The sequence below is a fragment of the Salvelinus fontinalis genome, chromosome 37 (genome assembly GCF_029448725.1).
Source record: "Salvelinus fontinalis isolate EN_2023a chromosome 37, ASM2944872v1, whole genome shotgun sequence".
In the NCBI taxonomy this organism is placed as follows: domain Eukaryota; kingdom Metazoa; phylum Chordata; class Actinopteri; order Salmoniformes; family Salmonidae; genus Salvelinus; species Salvelinus fontinalis.
In genome coordinates, this window is record NC_074701.1 from 25,866,844 (window position 1) to 25,885,394 (window position 18,551).

At 44.1% G+C, this 18,551-nt stretch overlaps 2 protein-coding genes across 2 annotated transcripts; one reads left to right on the forward strand and one right to left on the reverse strand.

Moving 5' to 3' along the window:
• Positions 1-12,135: 12,135 nt before the first annotated feature.
• LOC129836433 (2-aminoethanethiol dioxygenase-like) lies at positions 12,136-13,586 on the forward strand. The gene has a single exon (XM_055902594.1). It carries the CDS (start codon positions 12,439-12,441, stop codon positions 13,186-13,188), a length of 750 nt encoding a protein of 249 aa, XP_055758569.1. The 5' UTR covers positions 12,136-12,438; the 3' UTR covers positions 13,189-13,586.
• A 795-nt stretch (positions 13,587-14,381) lies between these two features.
• Positions 14,382-16,582, reverse strand: LOC129835963 (early growth response protein 2b-like). Its single transcript, XM_055901668.1, has 2 exons — positions 16,248-16,582; positions 14,382-15,861 (listed from the first exon to the last, which is right to left on the reverse strand). Exons 1-2 carry the CDS (start codon positions 16,423-16,425, stop codon positions 14,873-14,875), a joined length of 1,167 nt encoding a protein of 388 aa, XP_055757643.1. The 5' UTR covers positions 16,426-16,582; the 3' UTR covers positions 14,382-14,872.
• Positions 16,583-18,551: the final 1,969 nt, after the last annotated feature.

The following is an 18,551-nucleotide window of genomic DNA, read 5'->3' on the forward strand; positions in this document are numbered from 1 at the left end:
GTTGACCTTTCAAACTACACTGAACAAGTGTTGGTCCTATGTTTCATGAGCTGAAATAAAAGATCCACAAAATTCTCCATACACACAAAAAGCTTATTTCTCTAAAATGTTGTGCACAAATTTCTTTACGTCCCTGTTAGTGACAATTTCTCCTTGCCAAGATAATCCATCCACCTGACAGGTGTGGCATATAAAGAAACTGTTTAAACAGCATGATCATTACACAGGTGCTGGGGACAATATAAGGCTCTAAAAGGTGCAGTTTTGTCACACTACACAATGCCACAGATGTCTCAAGTTTTGAGGGAGTGTGAAATTGGCATGCTGACCGCAGGAATGTCCATCAGATCTGTTAATTTAATGTTAACCTCTACAATAAGCTGCCTCCAATGTCATTTTAGAGACTTTGGCAGTACGTCCAACCGGCCTCACAACCGCAGACCACTTGTATGGCGTCGTGTGGGCGAGCGGTTTGCTGATGTCAACATTGTGAACAGAGTGCCCCATGGTGGGGTTATGGTATGGGCAGGCATAAGCTCCGGAAAACAAACACAATTACATTTTATTGATGGCAATTTGAAAGCATAGAGATACCGTTACCGCCCATTTGTTTTTTAAGGTATCTGTGACCAACAGATGCACATCTGTATTCCCAGTCATGTGAAATCCATAGATTAGGGCCTAATAAATCTTAGAAATTGTTGCATGTTGCTTTTATATTTTTGTTCAGTATAAATTGAACAGAAATGAAAGCCAATGCTTAGTGGATTGATTATTAGAAAATAGAACATGGTGGTATATGAAAATGGAATACCTGTCAGACAAATTACACAACTTGTTATTATGAGGAGTATTAGTGATACCGCTGCTGCTTTCCAATGTGAAAAAGGAACTGACCATGTTTATCATTCTATCCAAGAGTCATGTGTGGCTCGGATGAGGGACATTTAGCTCATTACTCACCAAACACTTATTTTTAATCCTGTCTTCTCCCCTCACACGCACAGATGACACACACGAATGATGTACCAACACATTGGCAAACTGTAACTAATAATAACATTCCCGATGACAAATCATGTTGATTGACAGAAATGGGATGTAAATAGGTTATGTTTCTACACATTGCTTGAATACAGTAAGTTGATTGTGTGGTGCTACCATTTATCACTGGACCTTTACCATATGCCAGCTGTTGACATTATCACCTCAACTCTGCTTCATACATTTAACAGGGACTTGAGTTGTGTGCACTGAAACTCATGTAGTCCATTTGGAAGTGACATTCTAAACATACACTATATATACAAAAGTATGTGGTCACCCCTTCAAATAAGTGGATTTGGCTATTTCAGCCACACCCGTTGCTGACAGGTGTTTAAAATCAAGCACACAGCCATACAACCTCCATAGACAAACATTGGCAGTTGAATGGCCTTACTGAAGAGCTCAATGACTTTCAACGTGTCACTGTCATAGGATGCCACCTTTCCAACAAGTCAGTTCGTCAAATTTCTGCCCTGCTAGAGCTGCCCTGGTCAACTGTAAGTGCTGTTATTGTGAAGTTGAAACGTCTAGGAGCAGCAACGGCTAAGCTGCGAAGTGGTAGGCCACACAAGCTCACAGAACTGAACCACCGAGTGCTGAAGTGCCTAGCGTGTAAAAATTGTCTCCTCGGTTGCAACACTCGCTACCGACTACCAAACTGCCTCTGGAAGCAACGTCAGCACAATAACTGTTTGTCGGGAGCTTCATGAATTGGGTTGACATGGCCAAGCCTAAGATCACCATGCGCAATGCCAAACGTCGGCTGGAGGATTCTGGAGCAGTGGAAACGCATTCTTTGGAGTGATGAATCACGCTTCACCATCTGGCAGTATGACGGACAAATCTGGGTTTGGCGGATGCCAGGAGAATGCTGCCTGATGCATAGTGCCAACTGTAAAGTTTGGTGGAGGAGGAATAATGGTCTGGGGCTGTTTATCATAGTACGGGCTAGGCCCCTTAGTTCCAGTGAAGGGAAATCTTAACGCTACAGCATACAATGACATTCTATATGATTATGTGCTTCCAACTTTGTGGCAACAGTTTGGGAAGGCCCTTTCCCGTTTCAGCATAAAAATGTCACTGTGCACAAAGCGAGGTCAATACAGAAATAGTTTGACGAGATCGGTGTGGAAGAACTTGACTGCCCTGCACAGATCCCTGACCTCAACCTCATCGAACACCTTTGGGAGGAATTAGAACGCCGACTGCGAGCGAGGCCTAATCGCCCAACATCAGTACCCGACCTCATTAATGCTCTTGCGGCTGAATGGAAGCAAGTCCCCACAGCAATGTTCCAACCACTAGTGGAAAGCCTTCCCAGAAGAGTAGAGGCTGTTATTACTGCAAAGGGGACCAACTCCATATTAACTCCTATGATTTTGTAATGAGATGGTCAATGAGCAGGTGTCCACACAGTTTTGGTAATGTAGTGTATAGTGTATATCAGTATCTCGATGGCTCTGGGTTTATCATTTTATTTATATGTCACCTTGACTATAGGATTCATATAGCCACCTTGGTTAAGTCTAAATACCTGCTCAATCATAACTTTTCACCCTGTAACACAAACTCAAACGGACAATATGAAATCGACCATATGAAGTCAGTGGACCTGGCCAGCGAGAATGTTTGAATATTCCTCTGCCAGAGATAATAAACCTTTCAAATGGGAAACAAGCCCCATTAGTAACAGACTCCAAGTCCTCGTAGTCCCCTGGTCACAGTGCAGGGACCCTATGTCGAGAGGAAACAAGCAGAGAGAATGAGCTGTTAGTGGATTGGGGCCAGGGGGCCCTGCACTTGCAAACCAAATCTTAAACTCAGTCTTCTCCCCGCCTCCCTCTCTCTATCCCTCTTCCTCTTTTTCTCCCTGAAAGGCCAGCTTGGATCCAAGGCTCCGGCCAGAACCTTTGTTTTCCTTGGAAGCTGTGTAAACACATTAAGGGGCTTTATGAAACCAGTGGGCTGGATTCTTAAGCATGAAACAAGGTCAGAAAGACAATCAGTGATGACAAATATTACTTTTTTTTGCGTTCAATAGCGTTTTTCAAATGTTTCTCTGTTGACAGAATGTAGTGCATGCACGATTTTGCCCCCTTCACCCTAGAATACTTTGTCGTCAATGAGTTGTTGTTTTTATCTGATTTACAGTGCCTTCTGAAAGTATTCAGACCCCTTGACATTTTCCACATTTTGTTACATTACAGCCGTATTCTAAAATGTATTTAAAAGTTTTTTCCCCTCATCAATCTACACACAATACCCAATAATGACAAAGCAAAAACAGGTTTTAGAAATGTTTTATTAGGTTAGAAAAAATTCTAAACTGAAATATCACGTTGCCATAAGTATTCAGACCCTTTACTCAGTACATACTGTTTTTATTTATGTACTTTTCTGCTCTTTTGCACACCAGTATCTCTACTTGCACATGATCATCTGATGATTTATCACTCCAGTGTTAATCTGCTAAATTGTAATTATTCGATTTATTGCCTACCTCCTCATGCCTTTTGCACACATTGTATATAGATTCTCTTTTTTTTCTACCATGTTATTGATGTCACACCCTGGCCTTAGTTATCTTTGTTTTCATTATTATTTTAGTTAGGTCAGGGTGTGACATGGGGAAGTTGGTGTGTTTTTGTATTGTCTAGGGTGTTTGTAGGTTTAATGGGGTTATGTCTTGTCTAGGTGTTTGTATGTCGATAGCTGCCTGGATTGGTTCTCAATTAGAGACAGCTGTGGTTTATTGTCTCTAATTGGGAGCCATATTTAAGGCAGCCATGGGCATCATGTGTTTGTGGGTAATTGTCTATGTTGAACATTTGTTGCTTGTCTGTGCACTTACGTTACTTAGCTTCACGGTCGTTTGTTGTTTTGTTGTTTTGTTCGTTTTTTTATTAGTGTTCATTTTGTGTTTTCTCTCTCTCTTCTCAATAAAAGAAGATGTTTTTTCCACACGCTGCGCCTTGGTCCACTGTCTATCCAGAAGACGATTGGGACAGAATTACCCACCAATGCAGGACCAAGCGGCGTGTCAAGCGACAACAGGACCCACCTACACAGGATTCATGGACATGGGAGGAGATACTGGATGGTAAGGGGCCTTGGGCACAACCGGGAGAATATTGCCTCCCTCGTGAAGAGCTGGAGGCAGCTAAAGCCGAGAGGAGGCGATATGAGGAGGCAGCACGGAAGCAAGGCTGGAAGCCCGTGAGTACAACCCAAAAATGTCTTGGGGGAGGCCTTAAAGGGAGTGTGGCGAAGTCAGGTAGAAGACCTGCGCCTACTCCCTGTACTTACCGTGGAGAGCGAGAGTATGGGCAGACACCTACACCGTGTTAAGCAGTAGAGCGCATGGTGTCTCCTGTACTCGTTCATAGCCCGGTTCGGTACATTCCAGCTCCACATATCTGCCGGGCTAGATTGAGCGTTGAGCCGGATGTCATGAAGCCGGCCCAACGCATCTGGTCACCAGTGCGTCTCCTCGGGCCGGCTTACATGGCACCAGCCTTACGCATGGTGTCCCCGGTTCGCCTACGTAGCCCGGTGCGGGTTATTCCACCTCCCTGCACTGCTCGGGCGAAGGGGAGCATACAACCAGGTAAAGTTGGGCAGGCTCAGTGCTCAAGGGAGCCAGTACGCCTGCACGGTCCGGTATTTCCGGCGCCACCTCCCCGCCCGACCCAGTACCACCAGTGCCTCCTCCACGCACTAGCCCTATGGTGCGTGTCTCCAGCCCTTTGCCACCGGTGCCTACACCACGCACCAAGCCTCCTGTGTGTCCCCAGAGTCCTGTGCGTCCTGTTGCTGCTCCCCGCACTAGCCCTGAGATGCGTGTCCCCAGCCCGGTACCACCAGTTCCGGCACCACGCACTAGGCCTAATGTGCGTCTCCAGGGTCCAGTATGCCCTGTTCCTTCTCCCCGCACTAGCCTGAAGGTGCGTGTCCCCAGCCCGGTAACACCAGTTCTGGCACCACGCACCAGGCCTACAGTGCGCCTCAGCCGGCCAGAGTCTGCCGTCTGCACAGCGGGGCCTGAACTGCCCGTCTGCCAAGCGCCATCTGAGCCATCTGTCTGCCCAGTGCCATCTGAGCCATCTGTCTGCCCAGGTCCATCTGAGCCATCCGTCTACCCAGCGCCATCTGAGCCATCCGTCTACCCAGCGCCATCTGAGCCATCCGTCTACCCAGCGCCATCTGAGCCATCCGTCTACCCAGCGCCATCTGAGCCATCCGTCTGCCCCGAGCCATTAGAGCCGCCCGTCTGTCCCGAGCCGTCAGAGTCGTTCGTCAGTCAGGAGCCGCTAGAGCCATTCGTCAGTCAGGATCTGCCAGAGCCGCCAACCAGACAGGATCTGCCAGAGCCGCCAACCAGACAGGATCTGCCAGAGCCGCCAACCAGACAGGATCTGCCAGAGCCGCCAACCAGACAGGATCTGCCAGAGCCGCCAACCAGACAGGATCTGCCAGAGCCGCCAACCAGACAGGATCTGCCAGAGCCGCCAACCAGACAGGATCTGCCAGAGCCGCCAACCAGACAGGATCAGCCAGAGACGCCAACCAGACAGGATCAGCCAGAGCCGCCAACCAGACAGGATCAGCCAGAGCCGTCAGCCAGCCATGAGCAGCCAGATCCGTCAGCCAGCCATGAGCAGCCAGATCCGTCAGCCAGCCATGAGCAGCCAGATCCATCAGCCAGCCATGTGCAGCCAGATCCGTCAGCCAGCCAGGAGCAGCCAGATCCGTCAGCCAGCCATGAGCAGCCAGATCTGTCAGCCAGCCATGAGCAGCCAGATCCGTCAGCCAGCCATGAGCAGCCAGATCCGTCAGCCAGCCATGAGCAGCCAGATCCGTCAGCCAGCCATGAGCAGCCAGATCCGTCAGCCAGCCATGAGTCATCCAGCCAGGATCCGCCAGAGCCGTCATCCAGCCAGGATCCGCCAGAGCCGTCAGCCAGCCAGGATCCGCCAGAGCCAGCCAGCCAGGATCCGCCAGCCAGCCAGGATCCGCCAGAGCCAGCCAGCCAGGATCCGCCATCCAGCCAGGATCCGTCCCTCAGTCCGGAGCTGCCGTCCCGCAGTCCGGAGCTGCCCCTTATCCCGGTGCTGCCCCTTATCCCGGTGCTGCCCCTTATCCCGGTGCTGCCCCTTATCCCGGTGCTGCCCCTTATCCCGGTGCTGCCCCTTATCCCGGTGCTGCCCCTTATCCCGGTGCTGCCCCTTAGTCCGGTGCTGCCCCTTAGTCCGGTGCTGCCCCTTAGTCCGGTGCTGCCCCTTAGTCCGGTGCTGCCCCTTAATCCAGTGGGGTTAATGTGGAGGGTGGCTATTTGGAGGAGGCTACGAAAGCGGGTAGTGACTATGGTGGGGTGGGGACCACGACCAGTGCCAGAGCCGCCACCGTGGACAGACGCCCACCCAGACCCTCCCCTAGACTTTATGCTGGTGCGCCCGGAGTTCGCACCTTAAGGGGGGGTTATGTCACACCCTGGCCTTAGTTATCTTTGTTTTCATTATTATTTTAGTTAGGTCAGGGTGTGACATGGGGAAGTTGGTGTGTTTTTGTATTGTCTAGGGTGTTTGTAGGTTTAATGGGGTTATGTCTTGTCTAGGTGTTTGTATGTCGATGGCTGCCTGGATTGGTTCTCAATTAGAGACAGCTGTGGTTTATTGTCTCTAATTGGGAGCCATATTTAAGGCAGCCATGGGCATCATGTGTTTGTGGGTAATTGTCTATGTTGAACGTTTGTTGCTTGTCTGTGCACTTACGTTACTTAGCTTCACGGTCGTTTGTTGTTTTGTTGTTTTGTTCGTTTTTTTATTAGTGTTCATTTTGTGTTTTCTTTCTCTCTTCTCAATAAAAGAAGATGTTTTTTCCACACGCTGCGCCTTGGTCCACTGTCTATCCAGAAGACGATCATGACAATTGACTTGTTTATTGTTTACTCCATGTGTAACTCTGTGTTGTCTGTTCACACTGCTATGCTTTATCTTGGCCAGGTCGCAGTTGCAAATGAGAACTTGTTCTCAACTAGCCTACCTGGTTAAATAAAGGTGAAATAAAAAATAAATAAAAATAAAAATACTTTGTTGAAGCACCTTTGGCAGCGATTACAGCATAGTCTTTTTGGGTATGACTCTATAAGCTTGGCACATCTGTATTTGGTGAGTTAATCCCATTCTTCTCTGCACAGCTATTTTCAGGTCTCCAGAGATGTTTGATGGGTTCAAGTCTGGGCTCTGGCTGGGCCAGTCAAGGACATTCAGAGACTTGTCCCAAAGCCACTCCTGCGTTGTCTTGGCTGTGTGCTTAGGGTTGTTGTCCTTTTGGAAGGTGAACCTTCGCCCCAGTCTGAGGTCCTGAGCGCTCTGGAGCAGGTTTTCATCAAGGATCTCTCTGTACTTTTCTCCATTCATCTTTGCCTCGATCCTGACTAGTCTCTTGGTTTCATCAGACCAGATAATATTGTTTCTCATGGTCTGAGAGTCTTTAGGTGCCTTTTGGCAAACTCCAAGGGGGCTGTCATGTGCCTTTTACTGAGGAGTGGCTTCTGTCTGGCCACTCTACCATAAGGGCCTGATTGGTGGAGTCCTGCAGAGATGATTGTCCTTCTGGAAGGTTCTCCCATCTCCACAGAGGAATCTAGAGCTCTGTCAGTGACCATCGGGTTCTTGGTCACCTCCCTGACCAAGGCCCTTCTTCCCCGATTGCTCAGTTTTGCTGGGCGGCCAGCTCTAGGATGAGTCTTGGTGGTTCCTAACGTCTTCCATTTAAGAATGATGGAAGCCACTGTGTTCTTGGGGATCTTCAATGCTGCAGACATTTTTTGATACCCTTCCCCAGATCTGGGACCCGACACAGTCCTGTTTCGGAGCTCTACGGACAATTTTTTCGACCTCATGGCTTGGTTTTTGCTCTGACATGCACTGTCAACTGTGGGACCTTATATAGACAGGTGTGTGCCTTTCCAAATCATGTCCAATCAATTGAATTTACCCCAGGTGGACTCCAATCAAGTTGTAGGAACATCTCAAAGATATTCAATGGAAACAGGATGCACCTGAGATCAATTTTGAGTCTCATTGCAAAGGGTCTGAATACTTATGGAAATAAGGTATTCTTGTTTTTTCAAAAAACATGTTTTCGCTTTTTCATTATGGGGTATTGTGTAAAGATTGCTCAGATGTTTTGTTTATTTAATACATTTTAGAAAAAGGCTGTAACATAACAAAATGTGGAAAAAGTCAAGGGGTCTGAATACTTTCCGAAGGCATTGTATCTACAACTGATATGTTCCATATAAAGTGTGGTAACAGAAGGAGACAGAAAACCAATGTTGTCAACTGATGTTGCCCTGAGTATCAGTGTAATAATACCATGTCAGTGTAAAAATACAATGTCAGTGTAAAAATACAATGTCAGTGTAAAAATACCATGTCAATGTAATAACGCAATGTCAGTGTAAAAATACAATGTCAGTGTAAAAATACAATGTCAGTGTAAAAATACCATGTCAATGTAATAACGCAATGTCAGTGTAATAATACAATGTCAGTGTAAAAATACCATGTCAGTGTAATAATACCATGTCAGTGTAATAATACCATGTCAATGAAATAATACCATGTCAATGAAATAATACAATATTAGTGTAATAATACAATGTCAGTGTCATAATACCATGTCAGTGTAATAACACAATGTCAGTGTAATAATACCATGTCAGTGTAATAATACCATGTCAGTGTAATAACACAATGTCAGTGTAATAATACAATGTCTGTAACGTCCTGACCAGAGTTCTTATGTGTTTTGCTTGTTTAGTGTTGGTCAGGACGTGAGCTGGGTGGGAATTCTATGTTGTGTGTCTAGTTTGTCTGTTTCTGTGTTCAGCCTAATATGGTTCTCAATCAGAGACAGCTGTCAATCGTTGTCCCTGATTGAGAATCATATATAGGTGGCTTGTTTTGTGTTGGGGATTGTGGGTGGTTGTTTCCTGTCTCTGTGTTTGTATTCTGCACCAGATAGGTCTGTATCGGTTTGCCACTTTTGTTATTTTGTATTTTTTTAGTGTTCACTGTAGTTTTTGTTAATTAAACATGTTGAGCACTGGCTACGCTGCGTGTTGGTCCGATCCCTGTTTCACCCCCTCTTCTAGTGAAGAGAGGGAAGGCCGCCGTTACAATGTCAGTGTCATAATACCATGTCAGTGTAATAATACTATGTCAGTGTAATAATACCATGTCAGTGTAATAATACCATGTCAGTGTAATAATACCATGTCAGTGTAATAATACCATGTCAGTGTAATAATACCATGTCAGTGTAATAATACCATGTCAGTGTAATAATACCATGTCAGTGTAATAACACCATGTCAGTGTCATAATACCATGTCAGTGTAATAATACCATGTCAGTGTCATAATACCATGTCAGTGTAATAATACCATGTCAGTGTAATAATACCATGTCAGTGTAATAATACCATGTCAGTGTCATAATACCATGTCAGTGTAATAATACCATGTCAGTGTAATAATACCATGTCAGTGTAATAACACCATGTCAGTGTCATAATACCATGTCAGTGTAATAATACCATGTCAGTGTAATAATACCATGTCAGTGTCATAATACCATGTCAGTGTCATAATACCATGTCAGTGTCATAATACCATGTCAGTGTCCTAATACCATGTCAGTGTCCTAATACCATGTCAGTGTCCTAATACCATGTCAGTGTCATAATACCATGTCAGTGTCATAATACCATGTCAGTGTAATAATAACTGATCGGTCTTCTCAAGCCCTCTACCTTATAGTGGTGTAGTGGTCTGGGTGTAGCTGGTGCAGAGGAGTCAGGCGCAGGACAGCAGACATGAGGAGCACAAGTAACTTTACTCAAATATTCCAATAACATGTCGTAATACCGAGCCCACAATAACGGACCGAACATACATAAAACAATTACGCACAAAAACCATGGGGAAAACAGAGGGTTAAATAATGAACACATAATTGGGGAATTGAAACCAGGTGTGTAAAACAAAGACAAAACAAATGGAAATGAAAAGTGGATCGGTGATGGCTAGAAGGCCGGTGACGTCGACCGCCGAACGCCGCCCGAACAAGGAGAGGGACCGACTTCGGTGGAAGTTGTGACAAGTGGCTCCCGATTGGTGCAGCGGTATAAGGCACTACATCTCAGTGCTAGAGGCGTCACTACAGCCCCTGGTTCGATCCCAGGCTGTATCACAACCGGCCGTGATCGGGAGTCCCATAGGGTGGCGCACAATTGGCACAGCGTCGTTCGGGTTAGGGAAGGGTTTGGCCGGGGTAGGCCGTCATTGTAAAATAAGAATTTGTTCATAACTGACTTGAATTGGCAAAAATAAAGGTTAAATGAATAAATCAAATGTTTGCTCTAGTTGGGACCAACTGTTCACTAACAAAGATTGGGGCTATAAGTAGAAGTTGTTAATAAGACTGTGTCAGTTAGCAGTTAGCCACTTCTTATTCATCCTTAGGGATAAGATAGCATGTGTGGAGACTGTACAACAGCCCTGCTTCCTGCAAATACCCAGTGGAGTGTCGGGAGCGCACACATTGACTCTGGTTTGAAAGACCCAACAGCTCTAAGCACATTATATCCATCATGACCTTGAGAGTGATTCTGGAAAACATAAATCCTGTTTATTGCCCAAGTGTAGCATTCGATGTGAAGAATTTTTGCGGAAATAGGCTTGTCTTGCCAAAGCACAGTGGATATCTGTTTAAGATTAAACCCCAAATAGCCCTATGTAATTTAACTGTAACAATGCCCTATTACCATACTGCTGTTTCACAACAAATCAAGCCAAGTGGAGTCCTCCACAGCTCATTGCAGGCCCAGAAGCATAACCTTGATGTTGTTTTCAAAGATGCTACTGCTGCTCTCGCAGAATTTCTAAGACACAGTGATAAATATACAAGTGGCGTGTGGGGATTGCTGGCAAAACAAGTCCACAAAAAAAACAGCTTCTTGCAGATATAATTCGTGCTTATTTTGTTTGGACAGAAACACCACAATGGAAGCAAGGAGGCATGACAGTGTCCTCTTGCTTTAGCTATGCTTCTTGCTAAGCGTTGCTTTAAATTTAGCTCTCCAGAGTTTCCACCTGCTTCCATCGAGTTGATAGCTCACACGAACCTCAAATAGAGTATCAACCTATTCAATCAAGGGTGCAAAACCCATTTATAATGTGGTTAGGTTATGCATAAAATGATCTGTTGCTGGAATATGCTGATCTGGGAGCCAAGAAGAAGAGGAACAAGGGAATGGACGGGGGCGTTTGTTTCATTTCCTACACATGAGTGTATCCTATTTTTAGAATTTAAAGTTGACTGTCATGGGTGCGTGTGTGTGCGTGCTCTGAATATCAAGAATTCTGGAGGGAAAAGAACAAAAAACAACCCGATGAGGAACGATGACCAAATGTGCCACCATCTGTCACTCTTTTTAGATAACATGCAAAATAGCTTCGATGACAGGTCACACATGATTCATAAAATACATTTGGGTGGCCAAATTGTTAAAAGGCAATTCGGTTGTCGTAACCTACATTGGGCTTGCTGCTGGGTGAGATTAATAGACCCTCTTATTTCCCAGAGGAAATTCTACCATTCTTTCAAAGTCTAATGCTGCTCAGCTTTTTCCATTGATGGAATAATAAACGAGTTTAGTCTTATATGGTAGGCCTTATATGGTAGGCGTACTCATACTAAACTGCTGGCACTGCTGCTCTCTGTATGGTCCAGAATCAGTCAACTCATGTAGAAAGGTCAACAACCTCACTGCTGTTCCCCTTTAATGAGGTGAGGAATGGTATTTGGTTAATGTAGTACATAATTAAGTAATAGTATTATCTCTCACAATTATATATTATTTAAGACGTGTAATTGAAAACAGTATCATAAAAAATAGCATACTCATTTCATATGGATCATTTTTTAATCTAATAATTATGTGTTTTGGGGGAAGATAAATACTAATAGTCCATTATTAAACCACGTTTCCCATGATGCTCCGCGTTACGTACGAAGCGTTTTCTTTGCGGACGTGTGTGAAAGATATCCATGAATGGTGTGATGGGAGATACATTTGCTGTTGTGCCAGGCAGTGTACCCCTCACTTAAAATTGTATTAGACCTTCTGCTTTATTTATTTTTTATTTGAATGTGAAGTTGGAATATATATTTCACTGGGTTTAATCAATCATTATCAAGGAGAGAGAGGCAGGCAGAATCATCGACAGCTGTGCTTGGAGCCCTAGCCTGCTGCTATAGCTAGCAAGCGCGAGACTTGTGTAGAATTACAGGACAGCGCTTCACGGGCTAGTTAGCGATCATGCTTCGAGACAACATGACCTCCATCGTACAGAAAATTGCTAGACAGGCGCTTGTAACTTTTAGAAACCCATCTTCATTCGGTGATAAAACGTTTTTGGGTAATCAATGTAAACTCCAAAGCCTCATGACCGAAATCAGAGCTGCGGATCTGAAGATCCCTCCAAGGAAAGTTGACAGCGCTTCTACGCCTTTGCCACACAACCCCCCGGTCACATACATGCACATATGCGAGACAGACGAATTCAGCATGGGGGTGTTTCTGCTAAAAAGTGGTGCTTCCATCCCCTTGCACGACCACCCGGGAATGTACGGAATGTTGAAAGTTATGTATGGCAAGGTTAGGATCACCTGTTTTGACAGGTTGGACAAATCATCTAGCGTGGCCAGTGACACGCAATTCAACCCTCCACTGCTACCTTTTCAGAGAGGTGCGCTGAGGAGGTCGATACTTGGGTCGGTCGGGGAGTTTACAGAAGAAAGCGGACCGTGTATCTTGACCCCTGACCGAAACAACCTTCACCAAATCGATGCAGTCGATGGGCCTACCGCTTTCCTCGATATTTTGGCACCCCCATATGATCCAGACGACGGGAGAGACTGTCATTATTACAAAGTTCTGCAGTCTGCCCCGGATTCTGAGGACAAAAAGGCTGACGGTCAAAAAGAAGTTTGGCTGATGGAAGTATCCCAACCTTCTGAATTCTGGTGTGGTGGTGAACCATACCCCGGCCCTGAAGTGAAGATCTGAAGCGCACTAGCTATGAACGCTGAATTGATTTGTGAACCATTGATTCTCAGGACCATGTCAAAACAATATGTAAATGTATGACGATCATGATTCCTACAATGATGGATTATGGAATGGGATGTGTCACAGTGCTGTGTAATGGGAAAACATGTCTTGTGAACTAAAAGCACGATTCCTAAATTGGACTATGCATTCTGCCTGTAATGAAAGTACTTAAGCAGTTGATAAATTGTGATCTTTGCACATCAGCGCTAATGTATTTCAATTTTTGATGAGCATTCCATGTCTTGAAATGAACTGAAACCATACACATTACTCAAAATAAAAACATAAAGGTGGATTAAAACTAAATGGCTAAATGGTGGTGTTCAAGCACATTAAAATGTCTAAAGCCATGATTTGCTCTAAGCATGTTTTGATTGGATCAAACTACATTATTTGAGTTAATCCCATGGGACATGGATTACTGAATGACCATCTTATAAATTGCTTCATTAATTGAGCTTCCCTAATTAAACTTAAATCCCATAATAACCTTGCTTGCTTCATCATTTTGGGAGCTTGGCTCAATGTGCTGTGCTTTTAGGAGAGCACTATTGAATTCATTGCTTGTGACCTAGGGGCCTCTTGTGGACATACTGGGTATTACCTCAGAAGGACAATGTGACTAGTAGGTCACTGTACAGTTGGAGTTTTTACAGCATAAACCTTGACAGTAGCTTATAGTCTACTTTCAAATGACCAAAATAAGACCAAAAAAAACAACATTCTACAATACAAAATGGATTTCATTGTTGTTTAAATAATAAACCATGTCCTTTGCCCAGTTATTTCATTTGGATTAGGTTTAAGAATACATTTGTGAAACAATGAACAAACACAAACAAGCAGTTATCTAACATATTCTACATTTATTGCAAGAAGCATCAAGTCAGTTAAAGAACAATGCTCAGTGTGTAAAAACACGTAAAATGACACATGTAAAATTAACATATTTCCCCTTAGTTACTTTCTGTAATGATCTTACACAGATTTGACTTTCATCTTCATCCAACAAGTAACAGGAGATTTTAAAAAGAAAAGCAAACTTAAGCAGTTCAGTTCTTAATTGTCTCTCTTGACAGTACAGGGCTTCCAGTTTTTACACACATGGGACTCTAACCCCCCCCCCCCCCCCCCCCCCCACACACACTCTCAAAACTGGATGTGGGTAATATACAGAACATACACGCCCCTGGCCAGACCACTCAGCTCTGTGATATTGGTCATGACACTCCTTTCCCAGCTATAATGCAGGAATACCCATCATGATCTCATCTATTGTGGGAAGTCTCTCAACACTGGCAAAAGTGAGGCTACTTGCTGGCTGATACCCCCTATTCAGCATCTCTGTGACTATTTCCCCACCTACTCTATTGAAACACTTTCTATACTGAGCACTTGTGTTGGTGCACATTTACAGTTACGTTATGAAAAATGTATTCTATACCTAATATAAATGTGATAGCTCTGTCCGTTTATGTTGTTATTCATTCTGCACCATATATCCAAATGCATTAGTCACCTTAATTAACCATAGTCTGCTAAATTCAGTGTGAATGTTTGATTTGGATATTATTTAATTAATTGGTGCTGCAGGGAAACATCATTTATCTGAATGTTAAAAACCATTCTGCCTGGGTCATTATGATGACTTTTTCTCTTTCTGTCTTAAGTGGATTTTCGTGTGTCTCCTTCTTTCATCACTCCTGGCAAACTTTCTTCCACAGTGGTCGCAGGAGAAGGGTTTTTCTCCAGTGTGTGTCCGGATGTGCGTAGTGAGGTGGTCGCTGCGACTGAAACTGCGCATGCAGATCCGACACTGGAAGGGTTTGTGCCCTGTGTGGATCCGGACGTGTCTGCTCAGCTCGTCCGACCGCGAGAACCTCCTATCGCAGCTCTCTGCTGGGCAAGGGTATGGTCGCTCATGGACAGGCGTTTTGCTTGGGAGATTTGGATACTTTCTCGGTCTCAATATTGGCCTCAGGGGTAAGTTCGGAGTGTTGTAGGGATTTTGTGGACAAGGGCCCTCTGTCGCAGGTCCTCCAAGCGTAAAATTCCTTATTGTGTTCAGAGGTGTCAGAGGTGGTGGAACCCTCAGAGAGTCCAGTGAATATGGTAACGCTTTCCTGTCAGGAAATGCCTGGATGTCTCGTTGGCAGTTTGGCTGGAAGAACCCGCTGTAGTCAGGCATGATGTTTAAGAGTGCGCTGTCCACTGTCGACTTTGGTGATGTATAGGATGAGTACGACGGCTGTGGATAAGACATGGGGCAGGTTGACGTTGCCAGGTAGGTTGATTGATCCTGGTATATTTCCCCGGTACAAGAGTAAGACGGCGTAGCATACATGTGGTTTATATCGTGTTGACTCTGCGCCATGGTGCAGCTCACAGTTCCTGCGTAAAAGTTTGGTGGTTCAGGCGAGGGCAAGGCGGGCACCGGGGACGAAGCTGCCACCCTTATGTCAGCACTAGCTACGTTAATGGCACCCCCGGGATTCCAGTATCCTCCTAAACCTCTAGAATTGATCGAGAACTTCCCCGTGTATGCCACAGCCTGAGTGCTCGGTGGCTGCGTAAAGTTGCCGTGGTAAATCAACTCGAGGGTGCCCTTTTCTTCATTAAAACAATCACCTGCGAAGCAAAGAAAAATAAATGTTAGTTATGTGTCAAAAAAACGTTGATTATTGCTTTTACGCAAGGGTTTTTACTATAACGCTTTTTGTTTTTCGCGCGGTTGCGCACCACTTTGTGGTTTTGTAATGGGTATGCAGGAGGTTTCAAGTCACATAACGATTTAGAAAAAATACATTGATTTACCATAGCAGACCATCTACTTGATTAATATTGACCAATAATATGGATTATCCTCAATTTAGGATAATCTCAAATATGACTAATAATGCATTTTAATCCTACATTTTTGTAAAGTTGATGAGGACATATGGCTTCTTTTCAATTGGCCATAACCGCAAAATATAAATTAATATTTAACAAAAATATATTAAATGTATTCTTACCCCCCTCGGTTTCACCCAATTGGCCGTGCTGTTTCCAATATGATTCAACTTTTAACCCAGTTCCCGTCTCTGGCAATGATGCGGATATTTCCTCTTCCATTGAATAGATTACCTCTTGAATGTCTTGTATAAAACTACTGGTGGTTACACAAACTTTGTCAATAGTTTTAGCTGTCATTTTTTTGACAAGACAGTGCGCTTCAAGCCTTTACGCACCTTTAAGCACACAATATATAACCTTCAGCTGTCATGGTAAAAACGCTCTAATGCTGTATTCTCTGCCATATCATATAGTGTCCCCTACGCTATATGTTCCCTACGCTAAATATCATCTCATCTCGTTATATTATGGGGATGCAATATTGTAATATGCATTTAAAGGGAGTCTCTGAATGTCCCGTAACGTCACTGACCATACAAGGACTTGGTGGTTAAAAAGGGAAAAGGTTGGGCTAGGGTTGGGTCTCAGGCTTGATGACGACATCAAAGAACACTTGTCAATGAATTTAAAAAATACATAACCAAAATTACTTTTATTTTTGCGTCGTTGTTGTTAGCCTGTTTAAGTTGAGTAAATATTAACACATGTATGGCCTATTTTATTATCAATATAATAATCGGCTTGCTGCCAAAAGCCTGCAGGAATTCCAGTAACACTTCACCAAAAATGGATTTATCCGGTTTAATAGACGACACCCTCTTTTTACTTATATGGAATACATCCGCTAAATTGGTGTTCATGAAATATCGGGTCGTGCCAAGGAAGAAGCCCACACAGAAGCATACGAGACGAGCGACTTCCCGGGGGAGGTTTGGCACTGTGCTTTAGAGTGGAGCTTTCCTTAGGAAAGTTGGATCAGTTGGTTAATTAAGTATATTAATTTGTTGTTCTATATCCTTTTATAGTCTGGGCTAACATTTTGCAAAAATGTAAACTTGAATTGATCGAAGTGCTATATCTACGTACATATTTTTGAAAAATCTGTATAGGTAAACAACACATTTATGAAGCCTTCATAAACCCTAAATTAGGCATGTGCTTCAGGATACTTTAGAAGGAATATTCTTTAGCCTATAACACCCTTTATGTAGTGTGACTGTTTATAAATGATTTGTGCACTATATATGTAGTGCCATGAGTTGTCCATCTAGAGTTGTCCATTTAAAGTTGGCCTGTTTGTAGCCTGTGTATATGAGGTTCATTAGATAAGCTATTAATCATTTGTGAATCTTGAGTTATGGGTTGCCCACATGTATAGACTGAAAATATTTATGACATATCTCTCCACCTACTCAAGACCCCACTGTATTGAAGGGATCATCTTGGGACAGCAACCCCTTCCTCTCTTCTCAGCAAGCTGCCCTCCGTTGGTGTAAATGACACCTGGCTGATGTCTGTAGGCTTACATGTGACAGGGTTGTTGATCCAAGGGCTGTGGTAGATAGTGATAAAACAAGGGGAAGCCCTTTAAACACTGTCTAAAGCCCTGCACGTCCACTATGACACACAGGTAATGAGACTGCTCCTCACGCAAGTAGAGCTAATTGCTATTCTGTCTCAGGGGACACTGTCTCCTGATAATGGAGATGATCTTTGGTCTTAATATGCAAAATGTGTCTGACATGTTCCTAATGACATCATACTCCCTAGGAGTTGTTGGCATATTTGTTTCCGAAGATAGTAATCCTTAAGAGACTGGAAACTTTCCACATATGCCACTGTAGGCTAATGTATGTCATTTTCTATACCCAATATGACAATGTAGGAGACACAAAAAAATTGTCCATAGGCTTTTTTATATTGTCTATAACACCAGCAACAACTTTAACACTTGTCCAATTGAACATGATAGACCTACTTAAATAAGACGAGAAGAGAGAAGAGAGAGAGGAGAGACGAGAGAGGAGAGAGGAGAGAGGAGAGAAGAGAGAGAGAAGAGTGAGATTGGAGAGAAGATAGAGAGAGAGAAGAGAGAGGAGATAAAAGAGAGAAGAGACAGACAAGAGAGAGGAGAGAGAAGAGAGAGAGAGGAGAGAGAGTGGAATTGAACATGATAGACATACTTAAATAAGATGAGAAGAGAGAAGAGAGAGAGGAGAGAGGAGAGAAGAGAGATTGGAGAGAAGATGAGGGAGAGAAGAGAGGAGAGAGAAGAGAGAAGAGAAAGAGAGAGAGAGAGAGGAGAGAGGGGGAGAGAAGAGGAGAGACAGACAAGAGAGAAAGAGAGAAGGGAGAGATGAGAGAGAGAGAAGAGAGAGGAGAGAAGAAACAGACAAGAGAGAGGAGAGAAAGAGAAGAGAGAG